Below are 22,000 nucleotides of genomic sequence, written 5' to 3'. Positions count from 1 at the left end.
CCAACTCAATCATCAAGTTTGCGGACGACACAACAGTGGTAGGCTTGATTACCAACAACGACGAGACGGCCTACAGGGAGGAGGTGAGGGCCCTCGGAGTGTGGTGTCAGGAAAATAACCTCACACTCAACGTCAACAAAACTAAGGAGATGATTGACTTCAGGAAACAGCAGAGGGAACACCCCCCTATCCACATCGATGGAACAGTAGTGGAGAGGGTAGCAAGTTTTAAGTTCCTCGGCATACACATCACAGACAAACTGAATTGGTCCACTCACACAGACAGCATCGTGAAGAAGGCGCAGCAGCGCCTCTTCAACCTCAGGAGGCTGAAGAAATTCGGCTTGTCACCAAAAGCACTCACAAACTTCTACAGATGCACAATCGAGAGCATCCTGGTGGGCTGTATCACCGCCTGGTACGGCAACTGCTCCGCCCACAACCGTAAGGCTCTCCAGAGGGTAGTGAGGTCTGCACAACGCATCACCGGGGGCAAACTACCTGCCCTCCAGGACACCTACACCACCCGATGTTACAGGAAGGCCATAAAGATCATCAAGGACAACAACCACCCGAGCCACTGCCTGTTCACCCTGCTATCATCCAGAAGGCGAGGTCAGTACAGGTGCATCAAAGCTGGGACCGAGAGACTGAAAAACAGCTTCTATCTCAAGGCCATCAGACTGTTAAACAGCCAACACTAACATTGAGTGGCTGCTGCCAACACACTGACTCAACTCCAGCCACTTTAATAATAGGAATTGATGGGAAATGATGTCAAATATATCACTAGCTACTTTAAACAATGCTACCTAATATAATGTTTACATACCCTACATTATTCATCTCATATATATATACTGTACTCTATATCATCTACTGCATCTTTATGTAATACATGTATCACTAGTCACTTTAACTATGCCACTTTGTTTACATACTCATCTCATATGTATATACTGTACTCGATACCATCTACTGTATCTTGCCTATGCTGCTCTGTACCATCACTCATTCATACATCTTTATGTACATATTCTTTATCCCCTTACACTGTGTATAAGACAGTTTTGGAATTGTTAGTTAGATTACTTGTTGGTTATTACTGCATTGTCAGAACTAGAAGCACAAGCATTTCGCTACACTCGCATTAACATCTGCTAACCATGTGTATGTACCAATTTGTAAGTCGCTCTGGATAAGAGCGTCTGCTAAATGACTTAAATGTAAATGTAATGTATGTGACAAATAAAATTTGATTTGATTTGAGGTCGTCGGGAGATGCCTTCAAAACCGGCCACTAGGGGCAACAGTGAGCGCTATTACCATGAAGTAAGCTTGGGTTTTGCAAGGGAGCTGTGGCAAACACTCGTTTTCACATTTTATAGATTTAACCTTATCCCAAACCTTAACCGAACAATTCAGAATGAATGCCTAAACGTAATGTTTTGACCCTATCCCAAACCCTAGCCCTTGACTCTTTTGAACCACTTCGAGATTTGACATTTGGAGAAATGTCAGAATCTGAAATCAAATTGGTAAAACCGGGAGATCTTGTTGTGATGCTCAGAGTCTGCCTTCACGCACACACACACACACACACACACACACACACACACACACACACACACACACACACACACACACACACACACACACACACACACACACACACACACACACACACACACACACACACACACACACACACACACACACACACACACACACACACACACACACACACGCCTGTGATATGGGAACATGAGACGTCAATGTAATAAGTACATAAGGCAGTCTTGCTTTGTGTCCCGTCTTTCTGGGTACACTGCATGTCAGTGTCTGTGTGTCGTCTCAGTGTTTGGCTTCAAGCGAAACAAAAGGACAGGCAGCGGGGGAAATGTGATCAGTGGCCCACATCAAAACACCAGGCATGATGAGAGTGCTCCTCAAAGACATAGGGACACGCGCGCACACACGGCACTGGGTGGCGTTACCTACTAGACGAGCAACCGTCATCCCACGTCCACACTTCACTCTCTCATATAGTTCCGGTTCCGGTTGGAGCGAGTGGTCGCATCTGCACTTCGCTCCCGCGGGTAGTATAACTTTTTCATTATATTTCACAACGGTTTGATTTGTCTAATCTTAGCAATTTCTTCTCAGCTAGCTACATAGCCGTCTTTGTATCAAAGATAATTGCGTAATTATCGTATTTCGCCGTCCTAACGTAGTCTTCACTAGCCAGCTAGCTAACGTCCACTGATTAGCTGCACTGGAGAAACTATTACACTCAACTGAACGACTTGATTAGTGTAGTGTTAGCTAGCTACATAGCTGTCTTTGCTGTCTTCGTATCATCGTATCCAAGATAATTGTGTTGTTTAGGTTTAGAGTGTGTAGTCTTAGAGTGATTATCTTAATTTACCGAGGTTAGCTAGCCAGCTATTTGTCGTCCTTAACGTAGGTGACTCTGCTAGCTAGCCAACGCTAGCCAACGTCTTCTGTATAGAACTCAACTACCCGGTCGCATTCACAGGTAGTATCACATTTTCACTTCATTTCATTACAGTACAACGGTTTGATTTGTTTGATCGTAGCTAGCTACTTAGCTAGCTACATAGCCGTCTTTGTATCAAAGATAATTGTGTAGTCTAGAGCGATTTTCTAGGTTCGCTAGCCAGCTATTGTCGTTCTTTTAACGCAACGTAATGTAAACAACACTGCTAGCTAGCCAGCTAGCCCCCGAATAGCAACACTGCAGAAACTATTACACTCAACGGAACGACTTGATTAGTGTAGTGTCAACAACGCACCCACTGCCAGCTGGCCTACTTCAGCAGTACTGTATCATTTTAATCATTTTAGTCAATAAGATTCTTGCTACGTAGCTTAACTTTCTGAACATTCGAGACGTGTAGTCCACTTGTCATTCCAATCTCCTTTGCATTAGCGTAGCCTCTTCTGTAGCCTGTCAACTATGTGTCTGTTTATCCCTGTTCTCTCCTCTCTGCACAGACCATACAAACGCTCCTCACCGCGTGGCCGCGGCCACCCTACTCTGGTGGTCCCAGCGCGCACGACCCACGTGGAGTTCCAGGTCTCCGGTAGCCTCTGGAACTGCCAATCTGCGGTCAACAAGGCAGAGTTCATCTCAGCCTATGCCTCCCTCCAGTCCCTCGACTTCTTGGCACTGACGGAAACATGGATCACCACAGACAACACTGCTACTCCTACTGCTCTCTCTTCGTCCGCCCACGTGTTCTCGCACACCCCGAGAGCGTCTGGTCAGCGGGGTGGTGGCACCGGGATCCTCATCTCTCCCAAGTGGTCATTCTCTCTTTCTCCCCTTACCCATCTGTCTATCGCCTCCTTTGAATTCCATGCTGTCACAGTTACTAGCCCTTTCAAGCTTAACATCCTTATCATTTATCGCCCTCCAGGTTCCCTCGGAGAGTTCATCAATGAGCTTGATGCCTTGATAAGCTCCTTTCCTGAGGACGGCTCACCTCTCACAGTTCTGGGCGACTTTAACCTCCCCACGTCTACCTTTGACTCTTTCCTCTCTGCCTCCTTCTTTCCACTCCTCTCCTCTTTTGACCACACCCTCTCACCTTCCCCCCTACTCACAAGGCAGGCAATACGCTCGACCTCATCTTTACTAGATGCTGTTCTTCCACTAACCTCATTGCAACTCCCCTCCAAGTCTCCGACCACTGCCTTGTATCCTTTTCCCTCTCGCTCTCATCCAACACCTCCCACACTGCCCCTACTCGGATGGTATCGCGCCGTCCCAACCTTCGCTCTCTCTCCCCCCGCTACTCTCTCCTCTTCCATCCTATCATCTCTTCCCTCCGCTCAAACCTTCTCCCACCTATCTCCTGATTCTGCCTCCTCAACCCTCCTCTCCTCCCTCTCTGCATCCCTTGACTCTCTATGTCCCCTATCCTCCAGGCCGGCTCGGTCCTCCTCTCCCGCTCCGTGGCTCGATGACTCATTGCGAGCTCACAGAACAGGGCTCCGGGCAGCCGAGCGGAAATGGAGGAAAACTCGCCTCCCTGCGGACCTGGCATCCTTTCACTCCCTCCTCTCTAAATTTTCCTCCTCTGTCTCTGCTGCTAAAGCCACTTTCTACCACGCTAAATTCCAAGCATCTGCCTCTAACCCTAGGAAGCTCTTTGCCACCTTCTCCTCCCTCCTGAATCCTCCTCCCCCCCCCCTCCTCCCTCTCTGCAGATGACTTCGTCAACCATTTTGAAAAGAAGGTCGACGACATCCGATCCTCGTTTGCTAAGTCAAACGACACCGCTGGTTCTGCTCACACTGCCCTACCCTGTGCTCTGACCTCTTTCTCCCCTCTCTCTCCAGATGAAATCTCGCGTCTTGTGACGGCCGGCCGCCCAACAACCTGCCCGCTTGACCCTATCCCCTCCTCTCTTCTCCAGACCATTTCCGGAGACCTTCTCCCTTACCTCACCTCGCTCATCAACTCTCATCCCTGACCGCTGGCTACGTCCCTTCCGTCTTCAAGAGAGCGAGAGTTGCACCCCTTCTGAAAAAACCTACACTCGATCCCTCCGATGTCAACAATTACAGACCAGTATCCCTTTCTTTTCTCTCCAAAACTCTTGAACGTGCCGTCCTTGGCCAGCTCTCCCGCTATCTCTCTCTGAATGACCTTCTTGATCCAAATCAGTCAGGTTTCAAGACTAGTCATTCAACTGAGACTGCTCTCCTCTGTATCACGGAGGCGCTCCGCACTGCTAAAGCTAACTCTCTCTCCTCTGCTCTCATCCTTCTAGATCTATCGGCTGCCTTCGATACTGTGAACCATCAGATCCTCCTCTCCACCCTCTCCGAGTTGGGCATCTCCAACGCGGCCCACGCTTGGATTGCGTCCTACCTGACAGGTCGCTCCTACCAGGTGGCGTGGCGAGAATCTGTCTCCTCACCACGCGCTCTCACCACTGGTGTCCCCCAGGGCTCTGTTCTTGGCCCTCTCCTATTCTCGCTATACACCAAGTCACTTGGCTCTGTCATAACCTCACATGGCCTCTCTTATCATTGCTATGCAGACGACATACAATTAATCTTCTCCTTTCCCCCTTCTGATGACCAGGTGGCGAATCGCATCTCTGCATGTCTGGCAGACATATCAGTGTGGATGACGGATCACCACCTCAAGCTGAACCTCGGCAAGACGGAGCTGCTCTTCCTCCCGGGGAAGGACTGCCCGTTCCATGATCTCGCCATCACGGTTGACAACTCCATTGTGTCCTCCTCCCAGAGCGCCAAGAACCTTTGCGTGATCCTGGACAACACCCTGTCGTTCTCAACCAACATCAAGGCGGTGGCCCGTTCCTGTAGGTTCATGCTCTACAACATCCGCAGAGTACGACCCTGCCTCACACAGGAAGCGGCGCAGGTCCTAATCCAGGCACTTGTCATCTCCCGTCTGGATTACTGCAACTCGCTGTTGGCTGGGCTCCCTGCCTGTGCCATTAAACCCCTTCAACTCATCCAGAACGCCGCAGCCCGTCTGGTGTTCAACCTTCCCAAGTTCTCTCACGTCACCCCGCTCCTCCGTTCTCTCCACTGGCTTCCAGTTGAAGCTCGCATCCGCTACAAGACCATGGTGCTTGCCTACGGAGCTGTGAGGGGAACGGCACCTCAGTACCTCCAGGCTCTGATCAGGCCCTACACCCAAACAAGGGCACTGCGTTCATCCACCTCTGGCCTGCTCGCCTCCCTACCACTGAGGAAGTACAGCTCCCGCTCAGCCCAGTCAAAACTGTTCGCTGCCCTGGCCCCCCAATGGTGGAACAAACTCCCTCACGACGCCAGGACAGCGGAGTCAATCACCACCTTCCGGAGACACCTGAAACCCCACCTCTTTAAGGAATACCTAGGATAGGATAAGTAATCCCTCTCACCCCCCCCTTAAGTTTTAGATGCACTATTGTTAAGTGACTGTCCCACTGGATGTCATAAGGTGAATGCACCAATTTGTAAGTCGCTCTGGATAAGAGCGTCTGCTAAATGACTTAAATGTAAATGTAAATGTAGAGTGGTTTTGGAGCTACAAGGGCATGTATCAGGGTAGAGTCTTCTTATCTGCACCCGCTCTCTCACCCTCACCTCTCCCAAAGGCTCACCTCTCCCACACTCTCTTACAGACATGGATAGGTAGTTTTATAATGGTGTTAAATCTGTAAAATCTAGTTATAGAGTCTGGCTCTGGGATCTGAGCTGACTCTAGAACACCATTCTGACAGGAGGAGGTGGAGAAAGAGAGAGTGAGATACGGAGGGAGGGGGAGATGGAAAGAGGGAAAGAGAGCTCTTAGGGATTGAGGGACGGAGCACAGTGCATGGAAAATCCTGGATGAGGCTACCTACTGAATAGTGTGTGTGTGTGTGTGTGTGCATGTGTACATTGTGAGCATTACTGCAACCATGGTGGTGACCAAGACTGCATTATGTGCACGTGCGTGTGTGATAGCAGAGGTTGCTGGCTGGCCAGACAGAGCCAGTCTGAGCGCAGCCTTGAGTACCGTTTAAGGACAACGCTAGCCAAGCTATAACAAACACACACACTAACAGATCATGAATCAAGATGCAGTGCAACACAGCAAGGGCTTTGACATTCTTTAAAATATGACTCACAAACACACACTGCTTCTAAAGAGAAATAAGGTAATGGACCTGAGGTAAGTGTCACCTATAAAACAGAGAAATGTGTGTGTATATAGTGTGTGTACTGTGAGTATGTTTATAGAGGTTCTACACATGTGTGCTTTCATGCATTTGTGCCTTTCTGCTTGTGTGTGCTTAAATTGCCTGTCTGGAAGACAAATTGTTCTACTATATATGCCAAACGTTATTTAGACTTTGGTCTTTCTGGAGATGAGATATTATTCCAAATGTTCCTCCGTCTCCATATGAGTTTGCCAATGCACTGATTCCATTACCTCTAATCACTTACTACTGGACTGGATATACCGTTCTTTAATTACCAAGACCATGGCTGATTTCCTCAGATTTAAAAAAAATTTGCACATAAACACACATACTATACATTACACACACACACACGCGCACGCGCACGCGCACGCACACGCACACGCACACGCACACGCACACACACACACACAATTGCTTTCCCACAGTGAGGTGTGACAGTGTTGACTCGGGGGAGAGAGAGGTTCATTGTAATGAGAACTGGAGAGAAACTGTAGCTGCTACCCAACTATAGCACTGGAGAGAGAATGATAGAGAGCAGGACGGAGAAAACAGAAGATGATAGGAAAGAAGAAGGATGTTAGAGATGCTTTAGCTAAAGACTTAAATCTGGCAGGGTTAGGGGTCAGAGGTAAGAAGTCGCAAAAGGTTTTGTTGTTTGGATGAGACATTTCCTCCCACCAATCTGAAGGTTTACCATCAGCCATGCTATTGTGACAGAGACACTTGGCAACAATAGAGAATGACAAGAGAAATCTCTTTTACGTCCTCATATCCCTCAACTCACCCTCTCTAGGCCTATATTTTCCTTCCCTTAAATCCCGCCTCCCTTCCACTCATCAGTTGGAGTGATAGGATTGGCCCTCAGAGAGCAGGAAGTGGAGGTGAGAGGAACACACCGTGATAAGTTGAGAAAGGGCAGGGAGCAACAGGATCCATGGTAACAGCAGTCAGGTCCCATCCCATCAAGGCTATAGCGTTTAACCCCATGTAACTCAGGGAAGGTTCCTTGGCTCAAAGCCATCAATTCATAGCCTGTAGATGCACTACATGAACAAAAGTATGTGGACACCTGCTGGTCGAACATCTTTGTGCAAAATTATGGGCATTAATATGGAGTTGGTCCTCCCCGTCATGACGTTGCACTCTTTGGGTACAGCGAGCACCATCCCCCCCCCCCTCTCTGTCTCCTCCATTCAGGCTGCTGCGACCTCAGGTCGTAAATTCCTGGAGGAGATTATCTCCTCATGGCCACAGTATAGAGAGAGAGAGTGAGTTTTCATAGAGAGAACAAAGGAATTTCTTCCCACTCACAGAACTGGAGGTCAAAAAAGTATTTATGTTCTGGAGAACGTATAAAAGATCGGTGAAGAATCCAGCTACGAACTGGTCAGTTTGGTACAATTTTGTGAAACTCATGAGAGACAATACGGCCACATTACCATAACGCTGTTTATACAATAGCCTCAGATTTGAGGCTTACATCTAATTTTTGTATAAGATGAATGAGTGAGGATGATACTGCTTGTGAAATTGTGTAATGTGATTTTGGACTATTTAATGAAGGAAACTCCAATTCCCTTTGGAGAGTAACTAAATCAGAGGACCGCCCATGAGCACAGTTATGGTCTGGCGTCCTGGGACAGCCCCTTTTCTGCTCTTATGAATAAAACCCCCACCTGGGTTTTCTGTCACCAGACCGAGCTTACCTCAATTTCAAGGGGGCTAAGGGTTGAGAGGAGATCAGCTTCCCTCGATAACGAGAGGCCAAGGTTTGAGAGGAGACCATAAACCTAAGATTTGAGTAGATGGCTGATTCTTTTAACCATACCACGTGGTTAAACTCTTAGACTATAGATACCGACAGAATAAGAACAAGTCTTTGATATTAGGAATTCAGTATCATTGAACGCGAAGACCGACAACCGCCGAAACATCTATTCTATAACGACATGAATGAATGTCACTCTGAACTATATATATATTGATTGCAATTATTCCTGAATGAGTGAGCGTTCATGTGCAAAGGATTAGAATTTCAATTGTTATAATTATCAACTTTGTAGTGTCTCATCTCAGTTGACCCCCACTTAACTTTTTGTTCAACAAGCCGCGCTACCGGTTAATCCCACTAGGGAAACTCCGTTATCCTTTCCTTGTAACTGTTTGTTTATGCATTTCTGTGAATTACTTAGTAAATAAATTATTTGAAGACAATTGATGTATGGATGACTCATAGTGAAAACTGGGTTCGTGCAGATAACCAACATTTTACGACGTTTGGAATGAGACTAACATGAGATAAATAATAATTAATTCATTCGAAGACTAAGTGATATTCAAATATCTGAAAGTCATATTAGGAAAATTCTAACTTTATAATCTGAATATTCTCCTTGGTGCCCCGACTTCCTAGTTAATTACAGTTACATGATTAATCAGTTTAATCACGTAATAATAATTACAGAGAGTTATTTGATAAATAAGCTTTCTGTTTTAATGATGCCAAAGACACGACATCCCTTTGCTGCTACAACAGCCTCCACTCTTCTGCAAAGGCTTCCCACCAGATGCTAAAACATTGCTGCGGGGACTTCCATTCAGCCACAAGAACATTAGTGAGGTCAGGCACTGATGTTGTGCGATTAGGCCTGGCTCGCAGTTGGCGTTCCAATTCACCCCAACAGTGTTCGATGTGGTTTAGGTCAGGGCTTTGTGTAGGCCAGTCAAGTTCTTCCACACAGATCTCAACAAACCATTTCTGTATGGACCTCGCTTTGTGCACGGGGGCATTGTCATGCTGAAACAGAAAAGGGCCTTCCCCAAACTGTTGCCACAAAGTTGGAAGCACAGAATCGTCTAGAATGTCATTGTATGCTGTAGCATTACGATTTTCTCTTCACTGGAAATAAGGGGCCTAGCCCGAACCATGAAAAAACAGCCCCAGACCATTATTCCTCCTATGTATTGGGGCAGGTAGCGTTCTCCTGGCGTCCACTAAACCCAGATTCGCCTGTCGGACTGGCAGATTGTGAAGCGTGATTCATCACTCCAGAGAACGCTTTTCCACTGCTCCAGAGTCCAAAGGTGGTGAGCTTTACATCACTCCAGCCGACGCTGCATTGCGCATGGTGATCTTAGGCTTGTGTGCTGCTCGACCATGGAAACCCATTTCATGAAGCTCCCGACAAACAGTTCTTGTGCTGATGTTGCTTCCAGAGATTGCATGGCTGTGTGCTTGATTTCAGACACTTGTTCGCAACAGGTGTGGCTGAAATAGCTGAATCCACTCATTTGAAGGCATGTCCACATACTTTTGTATATATATTGCATCTGGAGTCCCACCAATGCTGTTAACCCTTTGAGGTGTATTTATATACAGTACCAGTCAAACGTTTGGACACACTCATTCAAGGGTTTTTCTTTATTTTTTCTACATTGTAGAATAATAGTGTAGACATCCAAACTATGAAATAACACATATGGAATCATGAAGTTTCCAAAAAAGTGTTGAACAAATTTGAGATTCTGCAAAGTAGCCACCCTTTGCCTTGATAACAGCTTTGCACGCTAACATATTGGTTACTACATGATTCCATATGTGTTATTTCATAGTTTTGATGTCTTCACTAATATTCTACATAGAAAATATTAAAAATAAAGAAAAACCCTGGAATGAGTAGGTGTCCTAACTTTTGACTGGCACTGTATGTTGTTATACAGCCGAGCTGGTTACAAATACACACATACATAAATATTAATGTACGTACACACACCTGCATGCAGGTACTTTCTCTCCCTCTCTTTTCCCTACTTTCAACAGCCATTGTCCTTTCTCAAACTTCTGATGCTATGGGAATTCATCATGTTACAGGTATGATCCCAATATCCATACAGGATCCTCCTCTGATAGGCTGTGTGTGAGGAGAGCCTGGGCAATAGAGGGCCTGTTAATCTGCTGTGGTAGAGGTCCTATGGATCTCCGGGAAACACACAGACATCCCTGACAGATCAGATCACAGGCAGTCTGACTCCAGCCTTGCTTATCTCACTGATACGCTGACAGTTTAAAACAGAGATATGAGTATTATTAGGTCTGCTTTATTTGATATGGTGGGGACTGGTGATGCAATCTGCCATGCCATGGGATTGCCATGTAAGAATGTGGTGTGTGTGTGTGTGTGTGTGTGTGTGTGTGTGTGTGTGTGTGTGTGTGTGTGTGTGTGTGTGTGTGTGTGTGTGTGTGTGTGTGTGTGTGTGTGTGTGTGTGTGTGTGTGTGTGTGTGTGTGTGTGTGTGTGTGTGTAATCTAGCGATCTTTCTATATACACCGCACCATCACTTAAACCTCTCCTAGTGAAATGTCTGTTACGGAGGCCTTTTTCTTTTGTGTTCGCAACAAGACTGTTCCCACACCCTGTATGGCCCTGAAAACTGGGCTGCTTTAGAAGGGTAGGCTTCAGTAATGCCGCAGCATTAAAACACATCCCAGAAGACACAGAGGAACCACTTAACATGTAGCTTCATGTCATGCTCCAGATCTGATGTGGCCGTGACATTAATTTGGTGGCCAATTAGAGTTTCTCCCCGCGAGCTCCTCTCACGTGTCTCATCAGTATCCGATTGCAGAGCACGAGCAGCAGATGAGACTGGAGACGCTAACATGGAGTTGAGGTAGTGTGTGAAATCTGAAAGCACACACCCTCACACAAACATGCTCTGTGCCTGACCAACTACAAAACAGAGTCATATAGGAACTAGGCCAGGAGGTGTATGAAACCAAAGTCATTCGGTATGACTGGTCTATACAAATCTACACAGAATCATCGTGACTAATCTGTATAGGCCTAGCTGGAATAAACCAGCTACTATCAAAAACAACTTAGAGTAAGTAAGACTTAGGTCTCCCTCGCCTGATACCAATCCCATTCCCACGCAATGGCCGTTTGGAGTATCTAAATAGGGCTCTGATCCGATAATGGACTGATGTTGATGATCATTAATACTCAATAGTCTGTACAGTCACTCGTCATGGAACCTCTCCAAGAGGGAGTGTTGTACACATGTATTGATGCACACACCTTCGTTTCAGCCAATTGTGGTGAAGTCAGTGCGGCTCGCTTAATATTTTGAGCAAAGTGAACACTCAAAAGGAACTGACAACCCCCAAAAGAGCCCCCGAAAAAAAAATGAACTGAGAACATCTCGTGTGGTGGCCGGAGTTCGGGGGCGCTTGAATTCAGTGGTCCAGTTCCCTTTTTTAGGGCAATGTGAACACAAAGCCCCCCAGGTTCGCTTGTCATTATTCCAGCACCCAACACTAGACTACTGCAACACTGTTTCCCCTGCCATAACCCCTCCACATTGGTGCCACAAAAATGAGAAGATGAGTTGACACCTACTCACCTGTGGATGTATTTCAAGGCCTACCTTCAAACTCAGTGCCTCTTTGTTTTGACATGGGAAAATCAAAAGAAATCAGCCAAGACCTCAGAAAAAAATTGTAGACCTCCACAAGTCTGGTTCATCCTTGGGAGCAATTTCCAAACGCCTGAAGGTACCACATTCATCTGTACAAACAATAGTACGCAAGTATAAACACCAAGGGACCACGCAGCCGTCATACCGCTCTGGAAGTAGACGTGTTCTGTCTCCTAGAGATGAACGTACTTTTGTGCAAAAAGTGCAAATCAATCCCAGAACAACAGCAAATGACACTGAAGATGCTGGAGGAAACAGGTACAAAAGTATCTATATCCACAGTAAAAACGAGTCCTATATCGACATAACCTGAAAGGCCGCTCAGCAAGGAAGAAGCCACTGCTCCAAGACCGCCATCAAAAAGCCAGACTACGGTTTGCAACTGCACATGGGGACAAAGATCGTACTTTTTGGAGAAATGTCCTCTGGTCTGATGAAACAAAAATAGAACTGGCCATAATGACCATCGTTATGTTTAGAGGAAAAAGGGGGAGGCTTGCAAGCCGAAGAACACCATCCCAACCATGAAGCAAGGGATGGCAGCATCATGTTGTGGGGGTGCTTTGCTGCAGGAGGGACTGGTGTACTTCACAAAATAAATGACACCATGAGGAAGGAAAATTATTTGGATATATTGAAGCAACATCTCAAGACATCAGTTGGGAAGTTAAAGCTTGGTCGCAAATGGACAATGAGCTCAAGCATACTTCCAAAGTTGTGGCAAAATTGCTTAAGTACAACAAAGTCAAGGTATTGGAGTGGCCATCACAAAGCCCTGACCTCAATGCCATATAAAATATGTGGGCAGAACTGAAAAAGCGTGTGTGAGCAAGGAGGTCTACAAACCTGACTCAGTTATACCAGCTCTGTCAGGAGGAATGTGCCAAAATTGTGGGAAGCTTGTGGAAGGCTGCCCGAAACGTTTGACCCAAGTTAACAATTTAAAGGCAATGCTACTAACAACTAATTGAGTGTAAGTAAACTTCTGACCCACTGGGAATGTGATGAAAGAAATAAAAGCTGAAAGAAATAATTTTCTCTACTATTATTCTGACATTTGACATTCTTAAAATAAAGCAGTGATCCTAAATGACCTAAAACAGGGAATTTTTACTCTGATTAAATGTCAGGAATTGTGAAAAACAGTTTAAATGTATTTAGCTAAGGTGTATGTAAACTTCCGACTTCAACTGTAGCTGTCCGATAACCAGTGTTGGAGAAGCTACTCTGAAAATATTTTATTTAACTAGGCAAGTCAGTTAAGAACAAATTCTTAGTTACAATGACGGCCTACCCCGGCCAAACCCAAACAACGCTGGGTTAATTGCGCGCCGCCCTTTGGGACTCCCAAATATGGACTGTTGTGATACAGCCCGGAATTGAACCAGGGTCTGTTGTGATGCCTCTAGCACTGAGATGCAGTGCCTTAGACCGCTGTGCCACTCGGGAGCCCTATATAAAGTATATATACAGAGTAGTTTACCAAGCTACCAATTACTTTACACTGGAAGAAGTTAAACTACACTAAAGCTACCCTTAATAAATAAAGAAGTTCACTACATTCAAACTACTACGTGAAGAATTATCTTATCTAAATATGAAATGCCAGACTACAAAATAACAGAACAGATCACCCTGGAGTCAGATGTTAACAGAATGTGCAATTTAGCCCATTAAAACAAAATTAGGAATTAGGCAGGTCTGCTGTCGAAAAAGAAAGGTAATTCGAACCAGCACATTTTTTATTTTGAAAAAAAAGTGTAGTTCCAGTAGTTAGCTAAACTGTTAAAAAGGCAAAAAAATAAGTAATTAACTACTGAAAACATTATCCAGATCTAAATTTAGTTCTACTACCACCAAGCAACTGTAAAATGTTGTTACATTTCTAGTTGAACTACCTGTACTTCACTAACCAGACACTGCTGATCTCATGGAATGGCTTGTCCTTGTTTCCTTTCTAAACATAACAATGTGAATGCAAAGAAGACTAGAACCACTTAATAGGTGAAGTGAACTGGCAAAATAGTTGAGTCCTCATTCAAAGTTAAGGGCAGTATGAATACAAAGACAATATTTGCTTTGCTTTTTCTTTTTTTACTCCAGAGTTCACTTTGAAGAGGACTGAGATCAGTTATTTTAAAAAGGACTATGTGAAAACACCCTTAACTTTACTAGAGCACTTCTGAACATGGTTGTATACGTCTTGATAATACAAACAAGTGTGTATTTGAGTCTGGATACACTCCCGCTCAAAAAGGTTGGATCTCTTTTGCCATCTGGAAAGACATGACATTTTAATTTTATAGATTAAAAAAAATCTATTAATGGCAAAAATATGGTGAGGAAAAGGTGACTTAAATTTTACCCATTGCTGTAGCCAGGGACCACTGTTTTGGGATGGATGTTTCTCAGGCCCTCTATATACAGTGTGTGTATGTCATCTAGATCAGAATGAGCTCACTGTGGTATAACAATACTGTCAAAACAAATTGAGATGAGTCCACTCAGACATAATCTAGGATTGAATCCCAGGAACTAAATGAGGCCACGCACCGGGAGTCACACATAACAAGAACAACGAGCAAAAATAACCATCACTGAAGAAAAACCGGAAGAAAAGAAGAGGGAACAGCTGATGGAACAAGGACAGATTAAAAGAGTGGAGAGATAATGATTGGGGGAAAGAGGTGATCGGGATGGATGGATAATCCGTGGCTCTTCCTATAATGAAGATGCCCGACTACAGTCTACCCTTAATCCATTAGGCCCAAATGCGTGTGCACACACACACACACACACTGAATGATCACAATACAAAAATGCTGTATGCTTTCTGTACACTTGTTATACTCCTGAGACCCAGTGCTAAACTATCAAGGCTGGCTTTCAAAGTTGCATACACTTAATCTGAGGCAGCAAGGTCGGATAATAGCGACAGCTACGCAGAAAGAGAGAGGGGGGAGATAGAGAGAGAGAGAGAGAGAGAGAGAGAGAGCGATAACTGCAGTCCCAGAAAGAGGACAATGCCAGGAGCCAGGAAGTAGAGCATTCAATTAAGGGCATCGTGGCCTAGATGGTACACTTCCACAATGCATCTCTGCTTTGCCCTCTGTCCCTTCTCCCTCTCTTTGCCCTACTGTCTCTCAGTTCAGCAGTGAGAGGTGTGGCATACCTGAAAAACACCCGTCTGCAGCATCATGTGAACACCTGGGCCCCCCAGGCACTCACAGTGTTTAATAATTCAACAACAGCATGCTGCAGAAAAACACGCACACACAAGTACAGCAAAATAGGACACCAGAGATGAACACACTGACTAAAGCTTCCCTACGCGCCACTTGGAGACGTTACTCTGGTGCTCTGAAAGTGTTGTGTCAGCCTTCGGGTAAAGCTGGAACACAGGACACCAGGCCAGACAAAGCCCTGTGGCTCTATGGCCTCTATAGTGCTTAACTCCCAGCAGCTACCTTACATGACTTACAGTCGTGGACAAAAGTTTTGAGAATGACACAAATATTAATTTCCATAAAGTTTGCTGCTTCAGTGTCTTTAGATATTTTTGTCAGATGTGACTATGGAATACTGAAGTATAATTACAAGCGTTTCATAAATGTCAAAGGCTTTTATTGACAATTACATGAAGTTGATGCAAAGAGTCAATATTTGCAGTGTTGACTTTTCTTTTTCAAGATCTCTGCAATCCGCCCTGGCTTGCTGTCAATTAACTTCTGGGCCACATCCTGACTGATGGCAGCCCATTCTTGCATAATCAATGCTTGGAGTTTGTAAGAATTTGTGGGTTTTTGTTTGTCCACCCGCCTCTTGAGGATTGACCACAAGTTCTCACTGGGATTAAGGTCTGGGGAGTTTCCTGGCCATTGACCCAAAATATTCAGGTTTTGTTCCTTGAGCCATTTAGTTATCACTTCTGCCTTATGGCAAGGTGCTCCATCATGCTGGAAAAGGCATTGTTCGTCACCAAACCGTTCCTGGATGGTTGGGAGAAGTTGCTCTCGGAGGATGTGTTGGTACCATTCTTTATTCATGGCTATGTTCTTAGGCAACATTGTGAGTGAGCCCACTCTCTTGGCTGAGAAGCAACCCCACACATGAATGGTCTCAGGATGCTTTACTGTTGGCATGACACAGGACTGATGGTAGCGATCACCTCGTCTTCTCCGGACAAGCTTTTTTCCGGCTGCCCCAAACAATCAGAAAGGGGATTCATCTGAGAAAATGACAGTACCCCAGTCCTCAGCAGTCCAATCCCTGTACCTTTTACAGAATATCAGTCTGTCCCTGAAGTTTTTCCTGGAGAGAAGTGGCTTCTTTGCTGCCCTACTTGACACCAGGCCATCCTCCAAAAGTCATCGCCTCACTGTGAGTGCAGATGCACTCACACCTGCCTGCTGCCATTCCTCAGCAAGCTCTGTACTGGTGGTGCCCCGATCCCACAGCCGAATCAACTTTAGGAGACGGTTCTGGCGCTTGCTGGACTTTCTTGGGCACCCCGAAGCCTTCTTCACAACAATTGAACCGCTCTCCATTAAGTTCTTGATCCGATAAATGGTTGATTTAGGTGCAATCTTACTGGCAGCAATATCCTTGCCTGTGAAGCCCTTTTTGTGCAAAGCAATGATGATGGCACGTGTTTCCTTGCAGGTAACCATGGTTGACAGAGAAAGAACAATGATTCCAAGCACCACCCTCCTTTTGAAGCTTCCAGTCTGTTATTCAAACTCAATCAGCATGACAGAGTGATCTTCAGCCTTGTCCTCGTCAACACTCACACCTGTGTTAACGAGAGAATCACTGACATGATGTCAGCTAGTCCTTTTGTGGCAGGGCTGAAATACAGTGGAAATGTTTTGGGGGGATTCAGTTAATTTGCATGGCAAAGAGGGACTTTGTAATTAATTGCAATTCATCTGACCACTCTTCATAACATTCTGGAGTATATGCAAATTGCCATTATTCAAAATGAGGCAGCAGACTGAAAATTCATATTTGTGTCATTCTCAAAACTTTTGGCCACGACTGTACATTAACTACTCATAGTAGCTCTATGGATCCAAGCTATAGCCTACAGAGTGGCTTGTGTGACTGATCCAATTGATAGAGAAATGTCTCCGGACTGACATTTTAAAACCGGCAGCAGAAAATCAGCCCATTTGACTTTATGGAGTGAGACCAAATTAATCTGTTTCTTCTACATTACACAGGAAGCGATGCAGGTCTTAATCCAGGCACTTGTCATCTCAGCTTGCATCTACTACAAGACCATGGTGTTTACCTATAGAGCAGCCCCTCCCTACCATCAGGCTATAAGCAAACCCTACATCTCAATCCAAGTACTCTGTTCTGCCTCCTCTGGTCTCTTGGCCCTCCCACCTTCATGGGAGAGCAGCTCCTGCTTAACTCAGTCCAAACTCTTCTCGGTCCTGGCATCCCAACGATAGAACCAACTTCCCCCTGAAGCTAGAGCAGAGTCCCTGCCCATCTTACGAAAACATCCAAAACCCTACCTCTTCAAAGAGTATCTTAAATAATCCCACAGCATCCCCCATCACATCCCCTCCTCACCACCCCCCCCCCCAAAAAAAACACACTTGGATTTGACTTTTTCCTCCTGCTAGCTCAGACTTTGCTGATAGCTACTTTAGAGGAAAAGTGTACTTACTATGACTGAGATATGTGCTTGTCAAACCTAGCTAACTGCAAGTCATTCTAGATAAGAGCATTTGCTAAATGACTCAAATGTCAAAAGGGGTCAGAAGACGTGACATTCTGCTTGACTTGAAGCACCGTCTTATGAAGTGTTAATATTGCCTTATAGACATGCATACATCTTAGAAATGCAGTCATATAGCATTATGAAACGGTATAGCAAAGCAATAAGGCACAAAAGACCAACGTGACTGGTGCCATGTGACAGGCTCTGTCCATCTTTTTACAAGGTGAATAAAAATGTTAATCTCTCATCCAATTTCTAAAGACTAGCTCATAATGTGTCAGAGCAACATGTTTTGGTAGCTCAGCCCCAACTCTTACCTAACCCCTATTCAATGTAACAGTATTTCTCCTCCAAACCTCTCCTATTCACTTCTGTCCTCATCTCCTCTCTTATCTATTCCTCTCCTCTTCCTATTCCTTCTCTACTCTCAACCCCTCTCTCCATTCCCTCTCCTCCCTCTTAGTGTTGAAAACAAGACTCCAATGGTCAAGAGACTGGAGCAAGATAATAGACTATACGGTCAATGTCCCTGACTCCCTGCTGTCTTCCTTCCCTTCCTCTCTCCCTCCCTCCCTCCTCTCCCCTTATTTTTCTGCTGATAGAGAATTAAAAAGGGAAAACACTAGACATCAGCAGGAGTGAGGTCAAAGGCTGAGGCTGAGTACAACTCTGGTTAATGTGTTGCTATGGTGTTAACAGGAAATATCTGAGTAATATTTTTAGGGCAGAGAATTTTTTCCTGACCAATACAAATTCCAGGTCATACTTATAACCTGAGGCCAAGTGTGTGTATGTGTGCCCAGATGGCCCTTTTGTGTTCCAGAGTCCGAAGCACAACGCGCTGGCCAGAGACCAGACGGGAGGACAGGTCCCCAAGCCCCGCCCCTGAGGAAACAGAGAAAGATGTCTCCACCAGCTAGGAATCTGGAGGATCAGGACCCAGTGAACAACAGAGGTGTGCTGAAAACCTGTCTTCAGTACCAGTGTGGTGCGTGTGTGAAGGGGATGAACAGTACCTCTGGAAATCCTTTGTAAATAACCCCAATCAGTGTCTTTGTCACGCTGTGAATTTATTTAACCTTTATTTAACTAGGCAAGTCAGTTAAGAACAAATTCTTATTTACAATGACGGCCTACCCCGGCCAAACCCTAACGCGGGCGACACTGGGCCAATTGTGCGCCGCCCTACGGGACTCCCAATCACGTCCGGTTGTGATACAGCCCGGAATCGAACCAGGGTCTGTTGTGACGCCTCTAGCATTGAGATGCAATGCCTTAGACCGCTGTGCCACTCGGGAGCCCACTGAATGGTGCTAGAACATAGACACCATGGTAACAGAGGGGAGACTTGCGCTATAAGAAGAGAAACTGAGTGGCCCCTCATTAGTCCATCTGTAAAACACACACACCCAAAATGCACCTATCCATACTTCCATCTGTTATGTGAATTCCAGGAACACGGTAGAAATTCTGATCTCCTCTTTGTTGATTTGAGTGAAACTGATGTTGCCTTATGAAAAACAAAGATCAGACATGACCTTTGAGCCTAATTTATGCACTCTCTGCTCCAAATGGGCATACCTGGAATTCTGCAAAGGCCATCATGCACACACAGTGCAGAACCATGTTTCAACACCCCACAACCTTATTAATATACTCAATAACCACGACACATTGCCCACTGAAATGGCCTGTTGAAAACTTGTAATAATGATAATTTATTACCATCACTGTTATGCAACATGTCTGAACTGTTACAGTGGCCTATTCCAGGACTAGGAGGTTTCCCATGGCCAGCTAATCCGCTTTAATCCAACCGTCCTCCCTCGATTCTGCCTGTCCAGTCAACAAACTGTTCCTCTGTGCCAAACAGAATGAAGTAACAGGCCAGAGAGAAAATCTGCTATAGCCTCCAGCACGCATAACGGTCTTCAAGAAGAGGCTGGGGTATTTGGCCAAGCATGTCATCTGAACAAGCTGTTCAAATGGGTTGCAAATGAACCGTTATGATGCTGTCAAACCAAAACCAGTCGTTCATGTATGAGGTTAGTTACACAGTAGGCCTAATACGCCTAGTGATAAATAGGATTAAACATTGAATGATAAATCATTCACGATTAGATAAACACAGAAAACCATGATAACCACTCACCAATGGTCATATATATTTTTATATTTTTTACAAGGTTGGAGACTCAATTGTTATCAGTGTTTCACTGCCTGCGTCTCCAAAAGGTCATTCTTATGATAGATGGCAGCACAACTGGAGCTGTCAGAGCGGTGGGCCGGGAAGAGAGGGAGGATGAACGTAGTAGGCCAACCTAAACAATAGCCAGGACGGCATAAAACCAACAGAGACAACGGAACCAGACATGCGTAACCGGTTGTAAAATAGTTTACTAAAACACACAAGACCCCCGTATTAAGGCACAGGCTACGGTCTAGGTTTTTCTACAAACAGTTCCTACATAGTTTAACCTACAAATAGGCCTCATAGTAATTTGTAATGACATACACAGGCTAGCCTACAAAAAGTGGCATTCAATAATTCTCTATCATAGCGTATCCAACGAACACTCGTCTCATCCAACCAGACATGGGCTAACGCTACAGTCCGTTAAATACCTCGTCATAGATAACCTAACAGCTCTGCTGGCTTCCAGTTAAACCGGTAGTTTAAACGGTCATTAAACCGAAACGGATACAAAGTCTCCAGCGCGAGCGTCCCGCTACATTCGGCAACAAAGTTATCAAAGGCCTACCGCGGTTTAACAAAGTAAATTCATACCCAATTAGCATTCACAACAATAGGGCTTTTGAAAATGGTATTAAGTAATAACACACTCACGTTCCGAGGATCTCTTTCAATTCAAATATTTTCTTGATATCGTCGACTTGCTTTTTCCACGTCCCTTTCCCGGACTCTCCATTCTCCCGATCCATGGTGGAACAGGGGAAAACCGGGGCAAACGTTGCCAGTGAGTCTCAGCAGCCCCCCCCCCGATAACGCAGCTTTCCCACGCTTCGAGTTACACGTCCTGCTTGTGGGGAGCAGACCCACGCGCATAGAACGAGCTAGGTAGAAAACCTTTTCGACCTCGTGGTTTTCCCGCTGTAGAAATATCTCCGCAGCTCTCTAAAACAGGTCTCCTGTTTTCTTCGCTTATTTTTCTGTCTACAGCGTTCCGTTTGACCAACAATTATCTTTCACCGTTTGCGGTTGCACCTGCAGGGTTCAACTGGTCTATATTATCTTGACGTAAATGGTTTGGGTCTACGTGTCACCTTTGCGCGATCGCCTTGTCTCTCTCTCCCAAAAAATGTTCCCGTTTTAATGAAGTCCTCTGTTGAGCCGTGTGGTGCGTAATGCAAGGACCGAGGAGCATTATTTCATCTTACCATGCTGATTGTGCCACCGGTTGTTATGGCAATGAGGGAGGCTAGGATGCTGCTCATCGCTCGATTTGACAGCGTTGCGCACAAGTGTGTGTGTGTGACTGGATGTCTAGAGATTATTCGCATTGCACCAAAGATACGTTCACGAAACCAGAGTATTTGCAAACCATCAAAAACGGACAAACCGGTTTCTAAATAAGTAAATTATTTTATATTGGCCAATGTTTATTATGATGGATGTTGGGCTATTCCAGGTCAGATGATGGAGTCCACATTGGGACCCATGCAACTTGCTGTGCAGTTTGAGAAAGGATGTCTCCAGATAAAATGTGAAAACTTGCCATATTACTGTCTTGATCAAAACAGTGTTGACAGGTGATGCAATGAAATGCAATTCATGGGTCCTACACAAGTTTAATATCTTAGACACTATAATGGTCATATTATATTCTGATGTACTAATAAATACATTTGAGTTTGGGTGTTAATATTTAGATGGTTAAATACTCCCATCTCCAGCAAAGCAGTCTTGACTGCAGTGTCTTATCTGAAGGCGCTGTAATCCACCTAAAAACACACACAGAATAGTAGCCTCCAGTCGTGAAGAGCATAACTGCAGACTTTTTTTCATCTGATAGGCCTACCAAAGG

General features: G+C 45.2%; 1 protein-coding gene across 1 annotated transcript in view; it reads right to left on the bottom strand.

Annotated features, from left to right (window-relative positions):
* The window catches only part of LOC123994571 (calcium/calmodulin-dependent protein kinase type 1D-like), an 80,891-nt gene extending 59,943 nt beyond the window's left edge, over positions 1 to 20,948 (bottom strand). The window contains exon 1 of the mRNA XM_046297322.1: positions 20,803 to 20,948. Within this exon, the coding sequence (XP_046153278.1) occupies positions 20,803 to 20,897 (95 nt within the window). The 5' untranslated portion in view covers positions 20,898 to 20,948. The remainder of the gene's footprint in view (positions 1 to 20,802) is intronic.
* Positions 20,949 to 22,000: the final 1,052 nt, after the last annotated feature.

Source organism: Oncorhynchus gorbuscha, linkage group LG14, assembly GCF_021184085.1.
Source record: "Oncorhynchus gorbuscha isolate QuinsamMale2020 ecotype Even-year linkage group LG14, OgorEven_v1.0, whole genome shotgun sequence".
Lineage (NCBI taxonomy): Eukaryota > Metazoa > Chordata > Actinopteri > Salmoniformes > Salmonidae > Oncorhynchus > Oncorhynchus gorbuscha.
Note: the sequence above shows the minus strand (reverse complement) of the source record. Positions and strands in the feature narration are given on the sequence as shown.